Source organism: Pecten maximus, chromosome 6 (assembly GCF_902652985.1).
Source record: "Pecten maximus chromosome 6, xPecMax1.1, whole genome shotgun sequence".
NCBI lineage: Eukaryota > Metazoa > Mollusca > Bivalvia > Pectinida > Pectinidae > Pecten > Pecten maximus.
Window position 1 is genome coordinate 19,425,228 of NC_047020.1, and position 19,296 is coordinate 19,444,523.

At 34.4% G+C, this 19,296-nt stretch overlaps 1 protein-coding gene across 1 annotated transcript in view; it reads right to left on the reverse strand.

Moving 5' to 3' along the window:
* LOC117329164 overlaps positions 1-19,296 on the reverse strand; it is a 43,717-nt gene that overhangs the window by 8,696 nt on the left and 15,725 nt on the right. Inside the window, exons 3-7 of the mRNA XM_033886920.1 lie at positions 13,979-14,043; positions 4,866-4,940; positions 4,421-4,500; positions 3,997-4,117; positions 966-1,057 (exon numbers count right to left, since the gene is read on the reverse strand). Of these exons, the coding sequence (XP_033742811.1) occupies positions 966-1,057; positions 3,997-4,117; positions 4,421-4,500; positions 4,866-4,940; positions 13,979-14,043 (433 nt within the window). The remainder of the gene's footprint in view (positions 1-965; positions 1,058-3,996; positions 4,118-4,420; positions 4,501-4,865; positions 4,941-13,978; positions 14,044-19,296) is intronic.

The window sequence follows — 19,296 nt, forward strand, 5'->3', positions numbered from 1 at the left end:
ATAAAAACATTGGTAGGTTTCGCCACCATATACATGCACATCCCTACGTCAAAACGAAATATATATATTGCTTTTTTACCACAGATTCCTACAATGGTGCGGATGATGAATATAAGAAAGTCATATAAGTGCTATTTTATGTCTTCAGAATTAAAAACTAACACTGCAACACTTATATGACAATGAAACCATTACTAACTCCCGACGAGCAATATTTAATCAGAGAAAAGTCTATATATTTTTTTTTAAATATAATTGTTATTTTAGACTGACGATTTCGTTTATTAAAGATACTTCGACAATTATCTTTGCTTGTTTTCCTGACATATTTTGGTGTAAATGCCACTAGCGGGGCACTGGTCACACATACTCAAGGTATCAATGTTTAGCAAGTTGTCTTATTGTTTACATATTGATATTTACCTACCATATACAATTTAACCTGACATCTTTACGTGATTTGTTGATAATAGCAATGCTAGTTATGGAACCATACCATCATTTGTTAAAATATTCCTTACTTATGTTTGTTAAGTACATGCTAACAGGGTGTAACCTAATTTTATTATTTTTTCATCGATCTAAATTCAGTTTTCAGGTTCATGGGTCAGTAACATACGTGTATGTGGTTTCCCTATAAGATCATTGGTGTGACAGATATGATCACATGAGCAAGTGATGTTATCTTCTCACAACATAATATTGAACCCTATAAATTGCCACGGGGTGTGCCGTTCAATATTAAAGTTTCACATTTGATATATATACTCAAAAAACAAGTTACACTCACTCAAGTGTTGCATAACACGTATATCACTTAAAGGGAATACGAAGAAAAATAATATTTATGTCCTTTGTGATATCTGGCTATAATTAATGTAAAGAGTAATTGTTACTGATCGTATAAATACGTTATGTAAAATATATCGTATCTCGACTAAGCAAAACTTATGAATTATATTTACAATACAGAACTGGGGATCTTCCTCTTCACCCGATGCTACCATGTATATATACTGCCCATATTCCCATCCTGCCCAGCAGTATAGACGTTTGCCTGCAATAAAGTTCGATATTATACAATTGAACATAAACATTTGTATTGCATTACCTAAGCACGTGAACAGACGTTGCTGTGTTTGTGAAATAAACCTAACTTTTAAAATTTGGAAGCAGTCGTGAGTGTTTCCTGTGTTATGTAAGTCTATTTTTTCTGTTAATTTTAATTTATGACATTGTATGCTACAAACATATGAAAGTCAACATACATTTACACTGAATTCAAACACTTTTCACAACATACTTCAATTTACTTGACATTGTTTTGATAACTTCATACGTACCTAGATAAGGAATGAAATATGCGGTGTACTTTACACGATTTAATACATAAAATTATCTGATTTTCATCTCACAGAATACATATATAGACAGAGGTATTTATACAAGTAAAAACAATGTATCAGGAACAAATGTCTTCCTTATTGTGACCTTAGCTTTAATATAAAAGCTGAACAGACGACCTGAGGGAGCTTGCAGATCTAGTTGACACATATGTTCTGTCTCTCCAAGCTTAACACAACAGATTAATCCATTGTAACGTAATCATTCAGTTGCTCACTACCCAAAATCTTACATTCTCTCTTAAAGTGTACGTCATCTATTTATCAAACTTAAATTAATTCCGACATCCATGTAGACGTGTAACTAATCCAGTTTTTTGATAATTTATAATCATATAGTAGCACTTTATACCTGTCTTTTCATAGGATACTATTATTTCACAACAGCATGGGAAGGAAAGTTACGAGAGATATTCGGTTTTAACATTGTATTTAATAATATTTCATAAATTTAATGATACCAATAATGATTCATCCTTTGATAGTTAGCGCTGCAATAGTAAATGACCAAATAGTATACCATGCTTCACATAAGTATATTGTTTAAATATAGACAATGTTTATAATGAATATCGCAAATTCAGCTTATGCAAAGTTTTGTTGATTTCATGTTATCGTCTTACCTATCAATAATATCTTACTAAAATTATTATGAAAGACTCTCAATGCAGTCGTTTAAATTGTTTAGTGTTCGTTAACAAAGGGCTACGAAAAGACAGTAAGTCGTTAACATGGGACAGACAGTCATTATTATTGGGGGCCAATCATTAATTGTGGACAACCACTCCTCAAAATATGACCACTTCTCAGAGTAGGACAACCGCTTGTCAGATTTGGACAACAACACTGTCAGCATTAACCAGTGATCAACAAAGGTGGACCTGTCACCAACAAAGAGCGACAAGTGACCAACAAAGGCCGACTAGTCACCAACACAGGGCAACTAGTCACCAACAAAGGGCAACTAGTCACCAACAAAGAGCGACAAGTCACCAACAAAGGCCGACCAGTCACCAACAAAGGCCGACTAGTCACCAACAAAGGGCAACTAGTCACCAACAAAGGCCGACCAGTCACCAACAAAGGCCGACTAGTCACCAACAAAGGGCAACTAGTCACCAACAAAAGGGAACATGTCACCAACAAAGGGTAGTTAGTCAGAAACAAAGGCCGACCAGACACCAGCAAAGGGCAACTAATCACAAAGGCTGACCATTTACCAACAAAAGGGAACAAGTTACCAACAAAGGGCGACTGGTCACAAAGAAAGGCCGACCAGTTACCAACAAAGGCTGACCAGTCACCAACAAAGGCCGCCAGTCACCAATAAAGGACAACCAGTCACCAATAAAGGCCGACCAGTCACCATCAAAGACCAACTAGTCACCAACAAAATAGAACAAGTCACCAGCAAAGGGCAACTAGTCACAAAGGCCGACCAGTCACCAAAAAAAGGGATCAAGTTACCAACAAAGGGCGACCAGGCACCAACAAAGGCCGCCAGTCACCAATAAAGGGCAGCCAACAAAGGGCAATCAGTCATAAACAAAGGGAAACTAGTCACCAATAAAGGGCAACATGTCACCAACAAAGGGCAACTTGAGTAGTGATCTTTCAATACACCTCAGATCTTTATTAGAGTTGCATTAACATATACTCTACTAACTGTCTCCCCCGTCTTATGGAAATCAGTTTTAAACGAAATATATCCGTGTAGGACAATTTGTAATTAATGTAGGATAGCCAGTCTTCAACCTAGGACCACCAGGTTGAAGCATAGGACACCTTATACTTTTTATACCAAAATCAATTGACTTCAGTTTTATACTAAACTTTGAGATTTAATCTTAAGAACGAATTGCATTTAAATAATTGATACAAATTCAGACAGAACTTTCACAGAAGATAGCTCTGTACAAAATAACGTCATCTTTAAACAAACAAAAAAGCAGTGTAAGTTGTACTCGATCACCGGGTGTTTCAGTTCAGCACTTATTACAAATTCCACAAGAAAAATCGAAACATTCACTTGGAATGTACCAATTAAACTTTACATCCACCTAATTTCCTTTTGTACACAATATTTGTACTAAAATACTTCAATTAACAATATGGTTATCTGGGAATACTTTTTTTTACGTTGATTGGGTTTGTGTTCGGAATAGAGTATTGATGAGAGACAATTGTAGACACAAACGGTCAAAAATGGACTTGTTGACATTTAGCCTATAGTATATATAACTATTGCATAAATATGGAATTTGACCAAGAGTGAGTTAACATTCAAAAACAATAACGCTTTCCAGTACCGTACGGTGCTATCATTTCAAAGATTCTGACTTTTTATGTACACTATATGCACAAATGATACATAAGTAAATGGGTATATCATAAAGCTCCATATTATCTCAATATCATATTTTGTACTGAACCATTAGAATTATTCACAATGTAGAACTGTTATACCGGTAACATGACGTGACACAAAAGAAAAGCTAATCAAAGGATATTCGTTTGTACAGAACTATGTTTAAACAGTTTGCATGAAATAATTACTTGTTTGAACTAAACACCATTATGTCTACAAACTTACGTTCCCCGTGTGATAAGAACGGATTGCATTTGCTTCCTTTTGGAGCTATAAAATCAAGTCCGTCCCCTTTTATACATTCAATTTCCAATTTTGATTTCCGCCAATCTGTTTCGCAGATATCCTGGATATTAAATATATATAATCAGTGCATAAATACAACATGAAAAATAACTATGTTAAAAAAACAAACAATATCATATTACCTGCACTATTTGGAATGTTCAGTTTAAAGAGCGAAAAGTACGAATGGTAATCAAAGCAATAGGTTTGTTTGGATTGAGGTTTTGAAGTATGTGCTTTTGATATAGGTAAAATAGAATCGAATATGGATAAGATATAGTTAACTTTTAATATTCAATCCAAATATATACTGCACAACTTAGGTTAATTCAGTACTTGCCGCTTGTTTATGGTCAAAACTCACCTGATTCGTCAGTCTACTTATGGTTCTAAATGTAAAACCTCCACTGATTGGACAATCTGTTCCTTGTGGTTTCCATGTTGCTTTAATTGAAAAATATCAATCGAATTATATCATTGAACATATATAACATTGTATGTGTACAATAAAATAACAATTAATACATGGGCGACTCCTTCGGAAGGTAATAAAAATATCGATATGTACATGTATTAATATGGTTTTGATCTATTCCGTTTTTTTGTGACGATTGGAAATCATCAGTATGTTGGTATTTTCTAATAACCAGTTTGGCAACAGAACACGAAAGTATTTACACTGATATCTCGAGAGTAATTTAACCACGCGATTTGCAACGAGTATTTTTTTAATTGAATTCTTACTGCAAAGGAAAATCCGAAATACTCATTAAAATAATTGCAATGATTTCAATACCAGATATTCTTACCTATCCACGGCCATTTATCGAGGATCATACGCTGTTGATTGCACAAATCAGGTACATTTTTGTCTCGCATGGGGCCTAAAACGACATAGAGAAGCAATCATAGAATATTCTACAGTTTGAAAATGTTTCCATAAGGAACCAATACAGCCAGTAACTCCTCGCCGATGTGGCTCTGACACGGTATCGTTCTCAAAATGTCGCTATAAATGTCATTCCAACGACGCCATGTAATTTAACAAAACATGTCAAATGTTATTTGCCTTTACGTTATTGTATTCCAGTCTATACATAAATGGCTTAATAACGTTACATTATGTTGTTGGAAGCAGGATCATGCGGGATTGATGTTTTGCTGCCACCCTCCCGGTTAATATTTACCCATGTTCTATACACGTATGAGGAATAATGTGCCCAAAATGTGTCGTATAATAAGATATAGAGTGAATCGAACATCCACGCATGTCTATGGGGTTCCTCAAGTAAAGGGGAAATAATGGTTGTGTTTCAATACGGTAAATTCAATACGTTCACGTAAACGTGCTGTTATGAATAGCTTACTATAGTGATTCCTATACCAGATAAAAAAAAATACAATTTTCCAATTATGTACCATTGATAGCATAAGAGCAATGCTTTCTGTCGTTGTTAGAGAAAAATTGTATCGTTTTATTCATTTTTTATTTATTTTTTAATCTTTGACGAAAGGTGCTCTAAACCAGAGGACAAATACCTCAACAAAATTTAAGAAAAAAAAAGTTCTGCATCCTATGCAATGTTACAAAAAAGTATCTGGTTGTATCGTTTTATAACCAAATCCCTTTGAATCCCAGTCAGACGCTCGGTGATCTGACAAAAGGGATAAACCTGCCGCTAGGACGGTGCGATATCTAGTACTGCGTTGTTATTTATATCCTGTTTTATTTAACCGTAGCAACACCGTACCTAAAAGCAAAGAAGGAAACCAGTTTTCTAGCGATATACGAGTATTACACATAGTTTTATGTATTGAATTTTATTACTGTTAGCATGGACTGAAACAAGCCGATTTGTAGTAAAAACATCCAAGTCCCAATCATTGATATTTTGTGCGATTTTTTTCTCATCGTGTCGGTAATAGGTTAGGTAGATAATGCAATAAAATGGCTCAGTGCGAAGGGGCTTATCTCTTTTTTTTTACTGATCTGTCGTTGGGGCACTGAGTATTAATATCTCTCGCTTTCCTCACGTAGTGTGTGGATATCCTCTCCTTGTTTAAAAGCACACTAGTCAGGAGCAAAGATTACTCACAATTTATGCTATATATCTGTTTATTCTTTTACCATGAAACAATTACTAAAATATTTAACGCAAATGTAGTTTTCATATTTATTTTACATATCGGGATTCCCATGGTAAGCATGAAAATCAGAATTCCCCAAAGGCTTGGTTGTAGAGACGGATGCTTGTTCCGTATCGTAACCAGATCTATTAAAGATCGGATAGTCGCTTGACTCTAAGTCGTAAGGACTGATGTATCACTTTTCCATTCTACACTAAGCTACCAAACATGTAAATTAAGCCTGTCAACACATGTGATGTATATCAGACAATGTTATCACAGCAGTCGAGTCGGAATTGAAAGTTCAGACAAATACTCATTTTCACTATATTGGCTTTTTTGGCAACGTTTGCTGTGTTACTATGGACAACTGAAGTCGGACACAGTTGATACCAAGCTATCCTTATTACACAGTAAGAATAGACGATATGGTACATATGTAGTATTATATTCATTATAACAAAGGTACTAAATAAGATAACTAATATGTTATATTTTGTTTATATTTTGTAATTCGATCAATTTGTAAATGTTTTTATTTGTCAATTTTAAACGTTGATATTTGTTTGAAAGTTTGAAAACTCTGTTGTAGTTACCACCATGTAAATTTCTAAAGAATTTCAGTGTAGGTAGTATGGATTAACGACACCATTAGTGTACTGATAACTATCCCATTCGTGTAAAATTTGATTTTATCAAATTATTTTGAACTATACATAGCAAAATGGATGGATGGATGGATGGATGGATTTTACATCAAACCGTAAGGAATGGTACTCTAAGATTTCAAAATATGCTATAATGTCAGTGTTAATCAAGATACAAAAATACTTACATGCAGAGAAAAAAACATCCGCGACGAATCATAGACGTAAACTTATAACAATCACGGCCGATTAAAACTTGTTCAATAATGTGATATACCATAGGAGATAACGATTGGAATATCAAATTATAGAACGCGCTTAATAAAATCCAAATAACATAGCCACTCATGTTAGATCCTCTATTTAATATAAACGTCTGGATACAGTTACTATTTAGGCATATCTAGACCCAGACGTTCCCGTTTCTTTTCATCAACATCACGTGCCTAAACGCGTCTGTTGATACAATACCAAACCTCACTTTTACGCCAAAATGTATCTTTGTCAATTATGGTGCTTTATCAAGAAATGTCTGTATTTCTGATATAAATGAAAACCTATAGCAGTATGGTACGGTGTGGGTAAAGTTTTGCATGCCGTTCGATATTAGACCAGGAACTATACATAAATTCATCACAATAGTGACTGATGTTGATAAATGAATGTTAACAAAAGTACAAATGATATCGTTTCAGTTTACACAAAGGAATAACACAAGCATCATCTTATATAACAAATTACATTTATATCAATTTTTGTCTAGATTAAGTCAAAATGAAAATTGAGCATGTACGTTTATTTAAAATGATACTGGAGGAAAACTTCATTGTTTCGGTCATTTTTGTAGGATTAAAGGTTGTCAACACAGCTGCATTCATCATACTAGCAAACAAATTATATTGTATGCTGTAAACTAGATTTCACCAGACATCCTGGAAATCAATTCTTGTTCATTCGGTAAAACTGTATGGCTTTGCATTATCGTCGTTATATAGATACATATACGAATAAAACAAATAAAACAACCAGGTTACCTTTTTATGTAAAATAAGTGTACATGTAATTTAGTCGTTGAGGTACATAATACTGTTGTTTTAACTTTTGTAACCCCATGAGGGTTATCAGCCCGTGACTGTATATGAAGGGTTATCGGCCCTTGAATGTTTATGTATGCCAATATAATTATATACGATGTAGGATTATAATCAAGTTAGATATGTTAGTTATACATAGTGTGTATATTAAATATATGCTGGGGGTCGATGTGTTGGATAAAAATAATCAAAGTTATATCTTTTAATTAGATAGGCTATGTTTTAGTGCTGTGTATGATAGAATTATATAAGATATAGAGGATATCTAACAGTGTCTTCAGTAATACCAAATATATTTCACGAGTGGGGCTAATATTTTGATATTTTTCACGAGTGCGCAGCACGAGTGAAAAATATCTAAATATTAGCCACACGAGTGAAATATATTTGGTATTACTGAAGACACTGTTAGATATTCTGTTTATTACATTTTATATCAACGAAAAACCTACCCCGTATGCTAACTAGGCCTACAGCGATAATTTGTAAACAAAAAATGTAGTTCCCCCTGTCCAGGTGCTGAGAAATATGTCGGGCTTTCTGATTGGTCAATTATTTTGGTATTTTCTAATCATTAATTTGATTGGTCAAATCAGCAAAAGTGATATTTTTCACTAGTGAAAAATATGATATTCTTCACTAGTGAAAAATATCACTTTTATAGAATGAATAATTTTTGATATTTCACTGGTAAAAATGTAATAAACGTTGTTATTTTTAATGTAATACTTATCAATTGTTATGCACTGTGTATACAGGCCTAGAGGCACGGAGTACATTGCGTAATTCGATGTACATACATGGAGGTCAGTGCATAGTTTAATAATTAGGAAATTGCGTGTTACCGTGATAGAACGTTATAGAATAACACGTGTTGGTCAGAATATTATTTTAACAAAATTGTGCAAGCTGTTTGTTTACGATGGGTTGACGGTACCAGTTCATCTGTTACCAACTAGGGCGTTATGTAAGCCTTTTTTGTTTTCGTTTCACTAGCTCGATTCCAGAATGTCTGGGATCGGATTCAAAATTAGTAATTGTGTGACAGCTCTGGTCATTTCGGGTCATCCATCAAATTCCACGGAATTCCACCAACACGTGTGCATTGTGTATAAAAACCGAAGGGCTACAACACCCGTCACTTCGGTCAGAACCATCAGACTAGACAGGTTGCCAGTCTAGTAGACCGTTAGTCAAAGAGGCCTGGGTTACCACATGGGACATGAGAGAGAGAGAGAGAGAGAGAGAGAGAGAGAGAGAGAGAGAGAGAGAGAGAGAGAGAGAGAGAGAGAGAGAGAGAGAGAGAGAGACAGACAGACAGACAGACAGACAGACAGACAGACAGAGAGCAAAGTACTAAAAACTATACGATCAAAGAAGAATAAAAAGAAGAAAACTGCAGCTTCGTCTTCCTCCTTCTTCTGCCTTCACTACCTGTAGGGTTACACTTTTGTTGAAAGCAGATTCAATAATCCATATATTTCCAGTATGTATAAATTTTACCAATATCGTTTATTTCATACATGTACAACAAAATGTTGGACAAATACAAACGACAAAGCATTCATTTCATCGATACAATGTTGTACAAAAAGTACACGACAAAGCATCTCATATACCATGCAATAGAATTTTTTACAATACAGATGATTTATTGTGTATAACAACGTAGGGTGGTCAAGTGACACATGGGTAGTTCGCTTGCTTTTCACCTAGGTGGCCAGGGTTCAATTCGCTGATCTGACGTGAAAAGGTAAGGGGTTACCTGCTCGACCAAGATTTTTCTCCGGGTATTCGGGTTTCCTCCCACAGTTAGACCCCTAGCTCGCTTCCACTCGAGTCAACACACGTGATAGATATGAGCCGATATAACCTAGTTCGCAATTGTTGTAAAAGTGAGTATAGTTACCATTATTGTGTATAATAATGTGTCTGACAGGAGGTTCCGACTGATAACTTGAGAATTGTAATTGATTGTGAAAACATTCAGAACAATCAAAATTGACATGTGGTATCAGAGAATGACGCAGATTTGTCTATGTCTGACAAAAACTTTTGAATTGCCCATTTAAAACGTTTTTGAAAGGTGACGTTTGTTCATATATCTTTCTCAAAAGAAAAAATCTGCTGCCGTTGTCAAAAAAAATATATCCCATGCTTAAGTTGTTTTTCGGATATTGCCGTCTAATCCAACACTAAAATAGGAAATTAAAGTCGAACGTACATGCATATGCCACATCATTCTGGGGATTAACTTTAGAACATCAATACATTTCCCTCAATTTCTGACACGGATTGTTGTTGTGAATGACCTTTGTGGCATTTACACACGGTGGGTAATCATGTAGTCTAAAGATGCACACACAAAACGGGGGCCACCATTGCAGTTAGCATAAAATGAGGTAATGCTCATTGCAAAGATTTGTTATAGTTGCGAACATATGTTAAAATATAATCTAAACATATCCATATGTGCTGGAACAGCCCGTAGTTTTCAATAAAATTCTTACCAAAGTTTACCGTTCGCGAGAATCGCCCCAATTCGAAATTTTGGTCAGAATGTTACGGAAATCTACGGACTACTCCAGCACACATGAGAAATGTATATGTCTAGATTATAGTAAAGCATATGCTCGCCACTATTTTGAGTATTGTCAGTGCCTTACATGATTTTATGCTTTCTTTACTGGTGGCTGCCATTTTGAGTTCGTATCCTCAGACCACGTGATTTCCCATCGTGCCACAGCATATGGACTAAAATCAGATGCGTTGTCAGGAAGAAGCAAAACTGCAGTCCCCTTGATTTCCTCTCATATATCTAGTTCAAAACTAGCTAGAGTTGAATATCAAATATTTGGTTTACCTCTTCGTCGTGAAATATGATTTGATCAAATAATTATGAAATGTTTCATTAAAACTACGAATTCGACTGTCCAAACCCCCTAACAACACAACTAGTAAAACAAAAGGAAAGTACCGTTAAAACAGACTATCTGTTAGATAGTGTGGGTGTGGAATTTCAAATTTTGATTATCAGAGAAAGATCTTTACATTAGTTTTTTTAACAGCCACAAAAACGCGGATATATTAAAAACGACAATTTCATTTGATATAATAAGTACAGTTTTGTTTTTGTCGTCGTTGAACAGAAGTTAGCTTCCGAAACAGCTAGCCGCAATTTCAGTACACTCATTGTCTCCCGATAGTTTTGTTGTACACTCCAAGTGGTATACACGGTTAGTTGCAATTAGTTCCTAAGGTTATTGTAACATGCATTTCACGTTTTAATTTTATGATTTAATTGACGTGTTTAATTTGTAGTGAAATACTTCACGACTATGCAGTCATGTACTTGGCGTTCCCTGTTTTGGGTTGCAACACTTTAGGCGCTTAGCATTACTGCGAGATCGTTTAAATCTATTTGTGGCTGTACATTTCAATTCTCAGCCTATATCGCACGGTGCTGATGTGTTGTGTGTATTTAGCAAAGTGATTTACAACCTTTTATTGTATTGATTCGGTATCCTTTTTGGTATAGGTGTATTGGTTAATATACAGCAATTCCCTCGTTCATGGTTATATAAGTTCTATACCTTAAGGCATATAACGTTTTTAGAATTTTCAAAATTCAAAATGCAAAACATCAACGAATTATAGCAGTGCTTCAGTGCTTAACATAAGGTAGTAATATTGCATAAATCAGTTATGTCGGGACGTTCTCCCTTGTCGGTAGCATGCCAATATTTCTGTATCTGTAATAGTTTAGGGTCCTTGTACCTGTGTGTTACTTACACGTAAGTAAGCAAATTGAAAATAAGTTTCTAAATAAATTATATTTACTTAATTGCATTGTTCATATAATTGTAATAACGGTGAAATATAGCTATTTTTATAATTGTGCATTGGCACATTGTAAGGTAATATAAATATCTCTAGAATGAAAGAGAAACGGGAGTCAATTCTCTATCGAATGAGGAACAAATCTCCAACGCAAGATTATTTTAGTTACAACCATACCATTCAAAATTAAAGGAGTTTCAGACTGCTAAAGCAATTTCTGTTTAATCAATCTTCTTGTCATTTGGAAACCTCAGATAGAGTATAAATTGGAAGAACAAAAATCCTATTTTTGTCTTGAAGATCGGTGTGTCCTTAATTACCGAAGGAAGGAAATACACATTTGTTATAGAATAACTAAAAACAAATTACCATTTATCTATAGAATTTTTTCTTTTAATTGGTAAGAAAGCTACAAATTAATCACAAATTAAGTTACAGAAATAATTACTTCATATGGATTAGACAACAGTGTTGTTCACCAATCTTGAATGTTTGATTAGTACATGACGTACATGAAGTAGTGATGCAGAGACTAATAGAGAATGGGTTAAGTACTTATATTGTTTTTTATTTGCAGAAAACGGCATAAAACCTAATTTAGAATTAAAAAGAAATAAATCATATATAAAATACACAATCACTATAACTGAATAGCGGTAAAAACGATTTTAAAAAAGATAATAAGTTATGAAGTTAACGTTTAAAACATACTTAATGTTTTGAAAAGCTGACTCTTTCTAGCCTTAAACATGTTGCATGTTCAAAGTCTAGGGATATATTTTAGTGAGTTACGGACACGATATCGGCATGCCATATAAAATTAGGGTAGTGTCAATGGTTATGGATTATGACCTCTCATCATAATAAGGCATAACATATTATGTTGCAAATATCGTATACACAATAGAAATATTAAGCTGGAGGTACTTTCCTTCACACGTGGTGATTGTGGTTGTTTTGTAAGGATGCATAACTTTGTGGCAGAACGTAAGTCCCATAATAACATATCAATTTACAATATAGTAACACAGGTATGGCAATGACATTTAGAAAGATTTGTTTTTGATAAAGCAAAAAATTCTCTTAAATAACTATTTTCCTTGTTTATTTTACACTCAAAAGAAAAAGCGCATTTAACGCAAACATAAGGTTTGTTTTAAAAGGGCTGTCCTATCCATAAAAACGCATTCCCTTGTTGAAATAACACTCAAATCTTTAATACAGACATTAGGCTTATCTAAAAAGGATTGTCCTATTCATAAACACTATCATTATATTAACCGATCTGAAGAAATTATTTAGATGCCGGATGAATGCTGCTTTTGATAACGGGAGTCGAACCCGGGCCTATCGTCAGCAAATCAAAATCCGAACAGTGCAATTATTTATGCCCGATATCCGAAAAAGAAAATGCAGACAGACGTACACGTATGAACAATGCGAAAGGTTTTAACTCCTCTCGCTCTATCCCGGGCTATCATATTGTTTAAAAATAATGTTCCATCAAAAATCATGCTCCGTTTACCCTTGAGCAAATATCGCATTCATTTTGTATTGAATTATAATATAAATACCTCCACCGTTTCCGTATTAGCATTGTAAGTATTATGAAAATTGGGTCATAATTATGCTAGCTTTACAATTGCAATTACTGTAGTGTTTTCTGCTTTGGGAAACACACAGAGAAATATTCCATTAAGTGTTTACTTTTATTATTGTTTTAAAATAGTTGTATTCCTTAAAATCAGTACTAGTTAATGTGATCGTCGTAATATATAATACAGATTCTCCCATTATTGTGGAATTATCATTATTTCGAATTAGCATCAAGCCAATTATCAATCAGTGACAATTTAATTGTATAGAAAGTTGTTATAAGAAAAAGAAATAACACATGAAAGGGTTATTTAACGCAAACTATGCGAGAAAGTGGGAAGAGGGCATGTGGAGAGACAGGAAGCAAAGTAATATTTTGACTACATATTCATGTATGTACTATTTTGTGAGCTTTGTCAATTTTGCCAACTCTAAATTTTTCATACTTACTACCAAATTTGTTTAGCAAAACACTCATTCTTTGTAATATTTGGCCTATCCATGCGTTTGTTAGCTGTGCCAAATAAAAGTAACGATAAACTAGTGTAGTCAGTTCATTTGTGTTACCTTAAGTACATTTTTATATAAAACAGATGACGTACAACATCTGTCACTTACCTTGAAATGTCTGTATAACGGTATCACTTCTTTTGATGTACATCATACATATATACACTGGGGACCTTTTTGCAATGAGATAGAAAAAGAAAGAAAATTAATTGCAACACATGTCTGTATGAACATGTTAAATAGGAATTTAAAATACATAACATCTGCAATATGGATAGAAACTAATAGCATCAGATCATTGCATTCTAATAGAAAGGGCTAAAGGTCTCCATCGACCCGATGTTTGTAATTGTAGTACTTTTGATACAGAGCGCCATTGTATTTTAGTACATGATACATACATGTATACAGATCGATAGTTGCAAGGTCAAACATTATTTCGACAAATTGAATTTTTAAAGATCATATTCTTAAATGTTAAAAAAGATTCAAGTCCAGTGTCCCATTTCAGTTTCTTGGAATTCTGATTTGACATTATCGTAGGAGTATAAAGTGGCTTTTGTTACGAAATAGCGTCATTGGTTTCCCGATATTGGTATTTGGTTTGATTGGTCATGTTATTGCGCTACTGATAACGTAAACAGCAGAAATAATTTTAATCTCATAAAAGTGATGCTATATTTGTGCATGTCAAATATGTATAATGTATTATATCTTATCGTGTCATACACCCGGCCTTTATTTGTTCATGTCACTAATACACTCTATTAACAATAGTATGTAATTATTAAAAACTTTTTAGTTTCCTTATTTAGGAATCTTATTTAGAAGATTTGATTCACGGGGAGTTGTATCTAATATCTGAAAATGTCAAGTCCATAATGATGAGAGTTTGGTGAAAGACAATTATATTTGGGTTGATAAGGGAAACTACACAAGCATACAATAAACGCTACCACATCAATTGCAAACAACAAGTCCATCGTTTTTGATAAACATAATACAATCTGATCATTTTTTACGGCTTTTGCAACGTTGATAAATACACAAAGGATCTACTGTAAACAATATCTGATTGGTTTTTCAATTGATTAGTGTTAATGTCCAGGATTTCATAGTTGGCATACTGAAACGAACATAACGCACGCATACGTTTACAATTTGATAGGTTACACAACATTGCGTTATAAAATACATCATTTCACGCGTTTATCATCAGGTTCATAAACTGTTAACGTTGGAAATATTCACAGTTGAGTTTATTTTGCTACGTTCTTTAACTGAAAAATAACAAAATAATAAATGATTTGTATATCGATAATTATTAGTGTATGCTTGATGTATACACAAATATATAGAAATGACAAAAATCGGTGTTGAACGAAATTCAACACCTAAAATCTACTTCCGACAACAGTAAAATATCAGCCGCGCAAAATTTTAGATAGATTTTGTCTTCGATTTCAGATAAATATAATATATTTCTTGAACTAGTTACCTACATTAATGTGCATTGTTGCGGACATCTTCAAGATATTTCCTCAAAACATTTCATCTCCACAATGTTGTAAAGATTATATATAAATGGAAGAAAATCACAAACAACTAGAACACTGACAGGTCAGCAGACTGTATGGCTTTATATGACCAATAATCATCAAATGTCCATATTACTGGGTTTGACATTACAGATAAAGCCCTCAAAATCAATCGCAAAGGAAACAGAATATACATTAGACATGTGTGCTGATGTTACCACAGTGCTATTCCTTCCGCCTTTATATCCTCTGGGCTAACATACATATATATACTGGTACTGATACTCATTTATTAACTTTGTATATTCAAACCTTGAAAACCTTCCACTAAAAAGTCAGAGTCATTGTCAGAGATACCTTTTGTCCTTCATTTGTAGAATCAAATGGTATTGACCTTTAATCAGGACCTTGACTTTGGTCAATGCATTTTCTTATTGTATTCGGACAAACGTTGCTTTATAAGGTTATAACGTATTTTTAATGAGTAAAAATATATACATAATTTGAACTTGACCTTTAACTTTAAGAACCTGACCTTTCCGTAAGTTTGTTCATTGTTCAATTCCAACCATTGTTTTCTTTAAAATTTCATAACAAAATATTAAAAAATAATACGCTACGCAATTAAGACTTGGTCCGATGGCCCCATGACCTTGACCTTTGGCCAGTTGACTCTTTGTTAAATTCCTACCCACTTTGTTTTATAATATACATAACAAATAGTTCATTTGTGAAAAGCTACAAAATTTGACTTGAACCTTTGACCAAGTAACCTTGATCTCTCAGCAGGTAATTTAGTTAACTGAACATCTTGACCAAATGTCATAAAATCCTAAATCCTCGTTCCTAAATCTATCATCCGGAAATTTGTGGACAGCTGGACATGATACTGTTCTCTAATTAACACTTTGAAAATATATAATTTAATCTGACTATCGAGTATACATAGAAAACATTATGCACAAAAAGCATTGCACAATAAAATGTACGCTGTGCGAATACACAAAAAGTGGTATGCAATTAGAGGATACAAATTTTCTTTTTGTTGATATTTCAATTTAAAACGCTGTTTGAATATTGCGATTCTAAGATAAAAAGCTGTGAGCAATAAATAGGCTTTGTTTTAATCAAGGCAGAGATTGGTTTAATCAACCTTTTGCTGATGTCTTTGACATTCAAATGTCACAGCCTAACCGTAATTGAAAGAGTCGACCAATTTTATTCGTAATCCAAGCTATAGTCAGCTACAAATTTAATTTCCGGTATGAAACAAAAGATAAAGGGACAATCAACTTGGAACAATGGAATACCAGTAGATAACGTTCAGATCATAGACGTAACGTTTGTTAATTTTAATTGCTAGCATATGAAAGGGCGTGATTTTAAAGTAAAAGTAAATAGAAAACCTTTTTTTTTTCAAAATAGCACAAGTTATAAATTTTCCCTATTACGACACTCAAAGTACAAAGATAACCCAATGTTCTTTTAAGAGAAAGTATTTGACATTATAGCATCAACCAAAGTACGAAAATTAATCCTCGGTTACGACTCAATACAAGCTGTAATTCATCAACGAAACAAAATCATGGACGGTGTTCGGCATGGAGAGACATCTTAACGATAAGCTAATTGGACACAACAAATGGAATCAGCAAGAAATATGTGAAAATGACAACAAGACAGTAAAGTCGAAAAGACAAATAATATTGGCAATCAGAAGAAAAGATGCAGCCGTCCAAAGAAGGCCGTCTCGTTCGAGTTAAACGAGTAATTTGCCTTGCTTCCTGAAGGTTCGTAATAATGAATGCTCGAAATTACACTTACTGACCCGACATTACACTTACTGATCCGACATTACACTTACTGACTTGACATTACACTTACTGACCCGATATTACACTTACTGACCCGAAATTACATTTACTGACCCGACATTACACTTACTAACGTGACATTACACTTACTGACCAGACATTACACTTACTGACCCGACATTACACTTACTGACCCGACATTACACTTACTGACCCGACATAACACTTACTGACCGGACATTACACTTACTGACCCGACATTACACTTACTAACGTGACATTACACTTACTGACCCGACATTACACTTACTGACCCGACATTACACTTACTGACCCGACATTACACTTACTAACGTGACATTACACTTACTGACCAGACATTACACTTACTGACCCGTCATTACACTTACTGACCCGACATTACACTTACTAACGTGACATTACACTTACTAACCCGACATTACACTTACTGACCCGACATTACACTTACTAACGTGACAACTATAATCTATACCTAATCGCACCACCATGAAAGCGTTTCAGAATATAATGTGTATTTACCTTGTCTTGGTATTGAATCTGTATCCGTTTTGTTTTCACTTACAAATCTGTATCCGTTTTGTTCTCACTTACAAATCTGTATCCGTTTTGTTTTCACTTACAAATCTGTATCCGTTTTGTTTTCACTTACATGACGTCCACACGCTTTGCTTACATGATGCATGTGTTTGTCGGGCCTATTTTTGCGTGCATTTGTTTTTGTGTTATACTATTACTGCGTTTTGTATTATAAACTCAATTTAGTGTTCATGTTACGAAAAAAAAAACGGGTTTTCCTTCGGACTTATCATCACAACAAAAACAAGACACCTTCATCGCTCACCATGCTCTACACTGTCTCCGCTTGTCTAGGGTGCGTGCGTGCGTGCGTGCGTGCGTGCGTGCTTGCGTGCGTGCGTGCGTGCGTGCGTGCGTGCGTGCGTGCGTGCGTGGGTGCGTGCGTGCGTGCGTGCGTGCGTGCGTGCGTGCGTGCGTGCAATTTTATAATAGAAATGTAAAACAAAGCAACCTAGTGGAGGTTAAAGAAAGCACTGCATTGTTTACAAATACCCGTATACAGGGTAGAAGGAATGTAAATTAAACGCAATTCTATTAAAACACCTTGTACGAATATAACGTTTGACAGAGGTTTCAATTGAGTTTTACCAACGTATTCGAGCCAGAAATCTACCAAATGTATTGCAAATTGTATTGCCAATGCAAACTCAATGACATTTAATCCAAGCTCCCTTCGTGGTCATGTTGGCGATGGCTGTTTATGTGGAAATGAATTACTTTAACAATACAAAATGATCAAATATCAACAGACTTTGATATACCATCAATCACCATTGAAAAGTATAAAGCGTGCACCAGCATTGCATATATACACTCAGAAAATAAGGATTTTAGTCAAGCTAAGGTGACATCGCCGTGATAGCGCTTGGCTTTAACAGGCATTACTTAAACAGCTGTTTGAAGACAATTTCCTGTACTCGATCAAATTTAACAAAATAAAATCGTAGGCTTATCTTTTTCCGGCGATAACACAAGAAATATCACCTGACTAATTTGCCAGTCCTAACAATCTGTCCTTGTGTGGGTGGCTATATAATGAACTTTATATATGAATTAATTGGTATTCCCTCAATTACAAATGGCCTCAGACATGGCCATATAACCTATCTTTTTCATAGATAAGCATTTTACACGAAAAGTAAATTAAGGAATTCGTAAGAATTCAATGGCATCTTTGCTATCATATAAAACTAAGGTAAACAGTACCATAATCTAACCAATAACAACGGCGAACTCTACAGACGCGTTATGTACACTTTTACAATGCAGACTTCTATGTCAATCCTTTAAATTAGAACCCTCTGACCTCGCACTCTCTTTTATCGAGGGTTCTATTCCAAAGATTAATGACTTGTATATAAATAAACAAATATCTAAACGTTTAATCTGCTCCGAATTTTTTACACATTGATGTTAGATTAAGGGGAAGTGATTCCGACAGCGATCACCTGTCGAC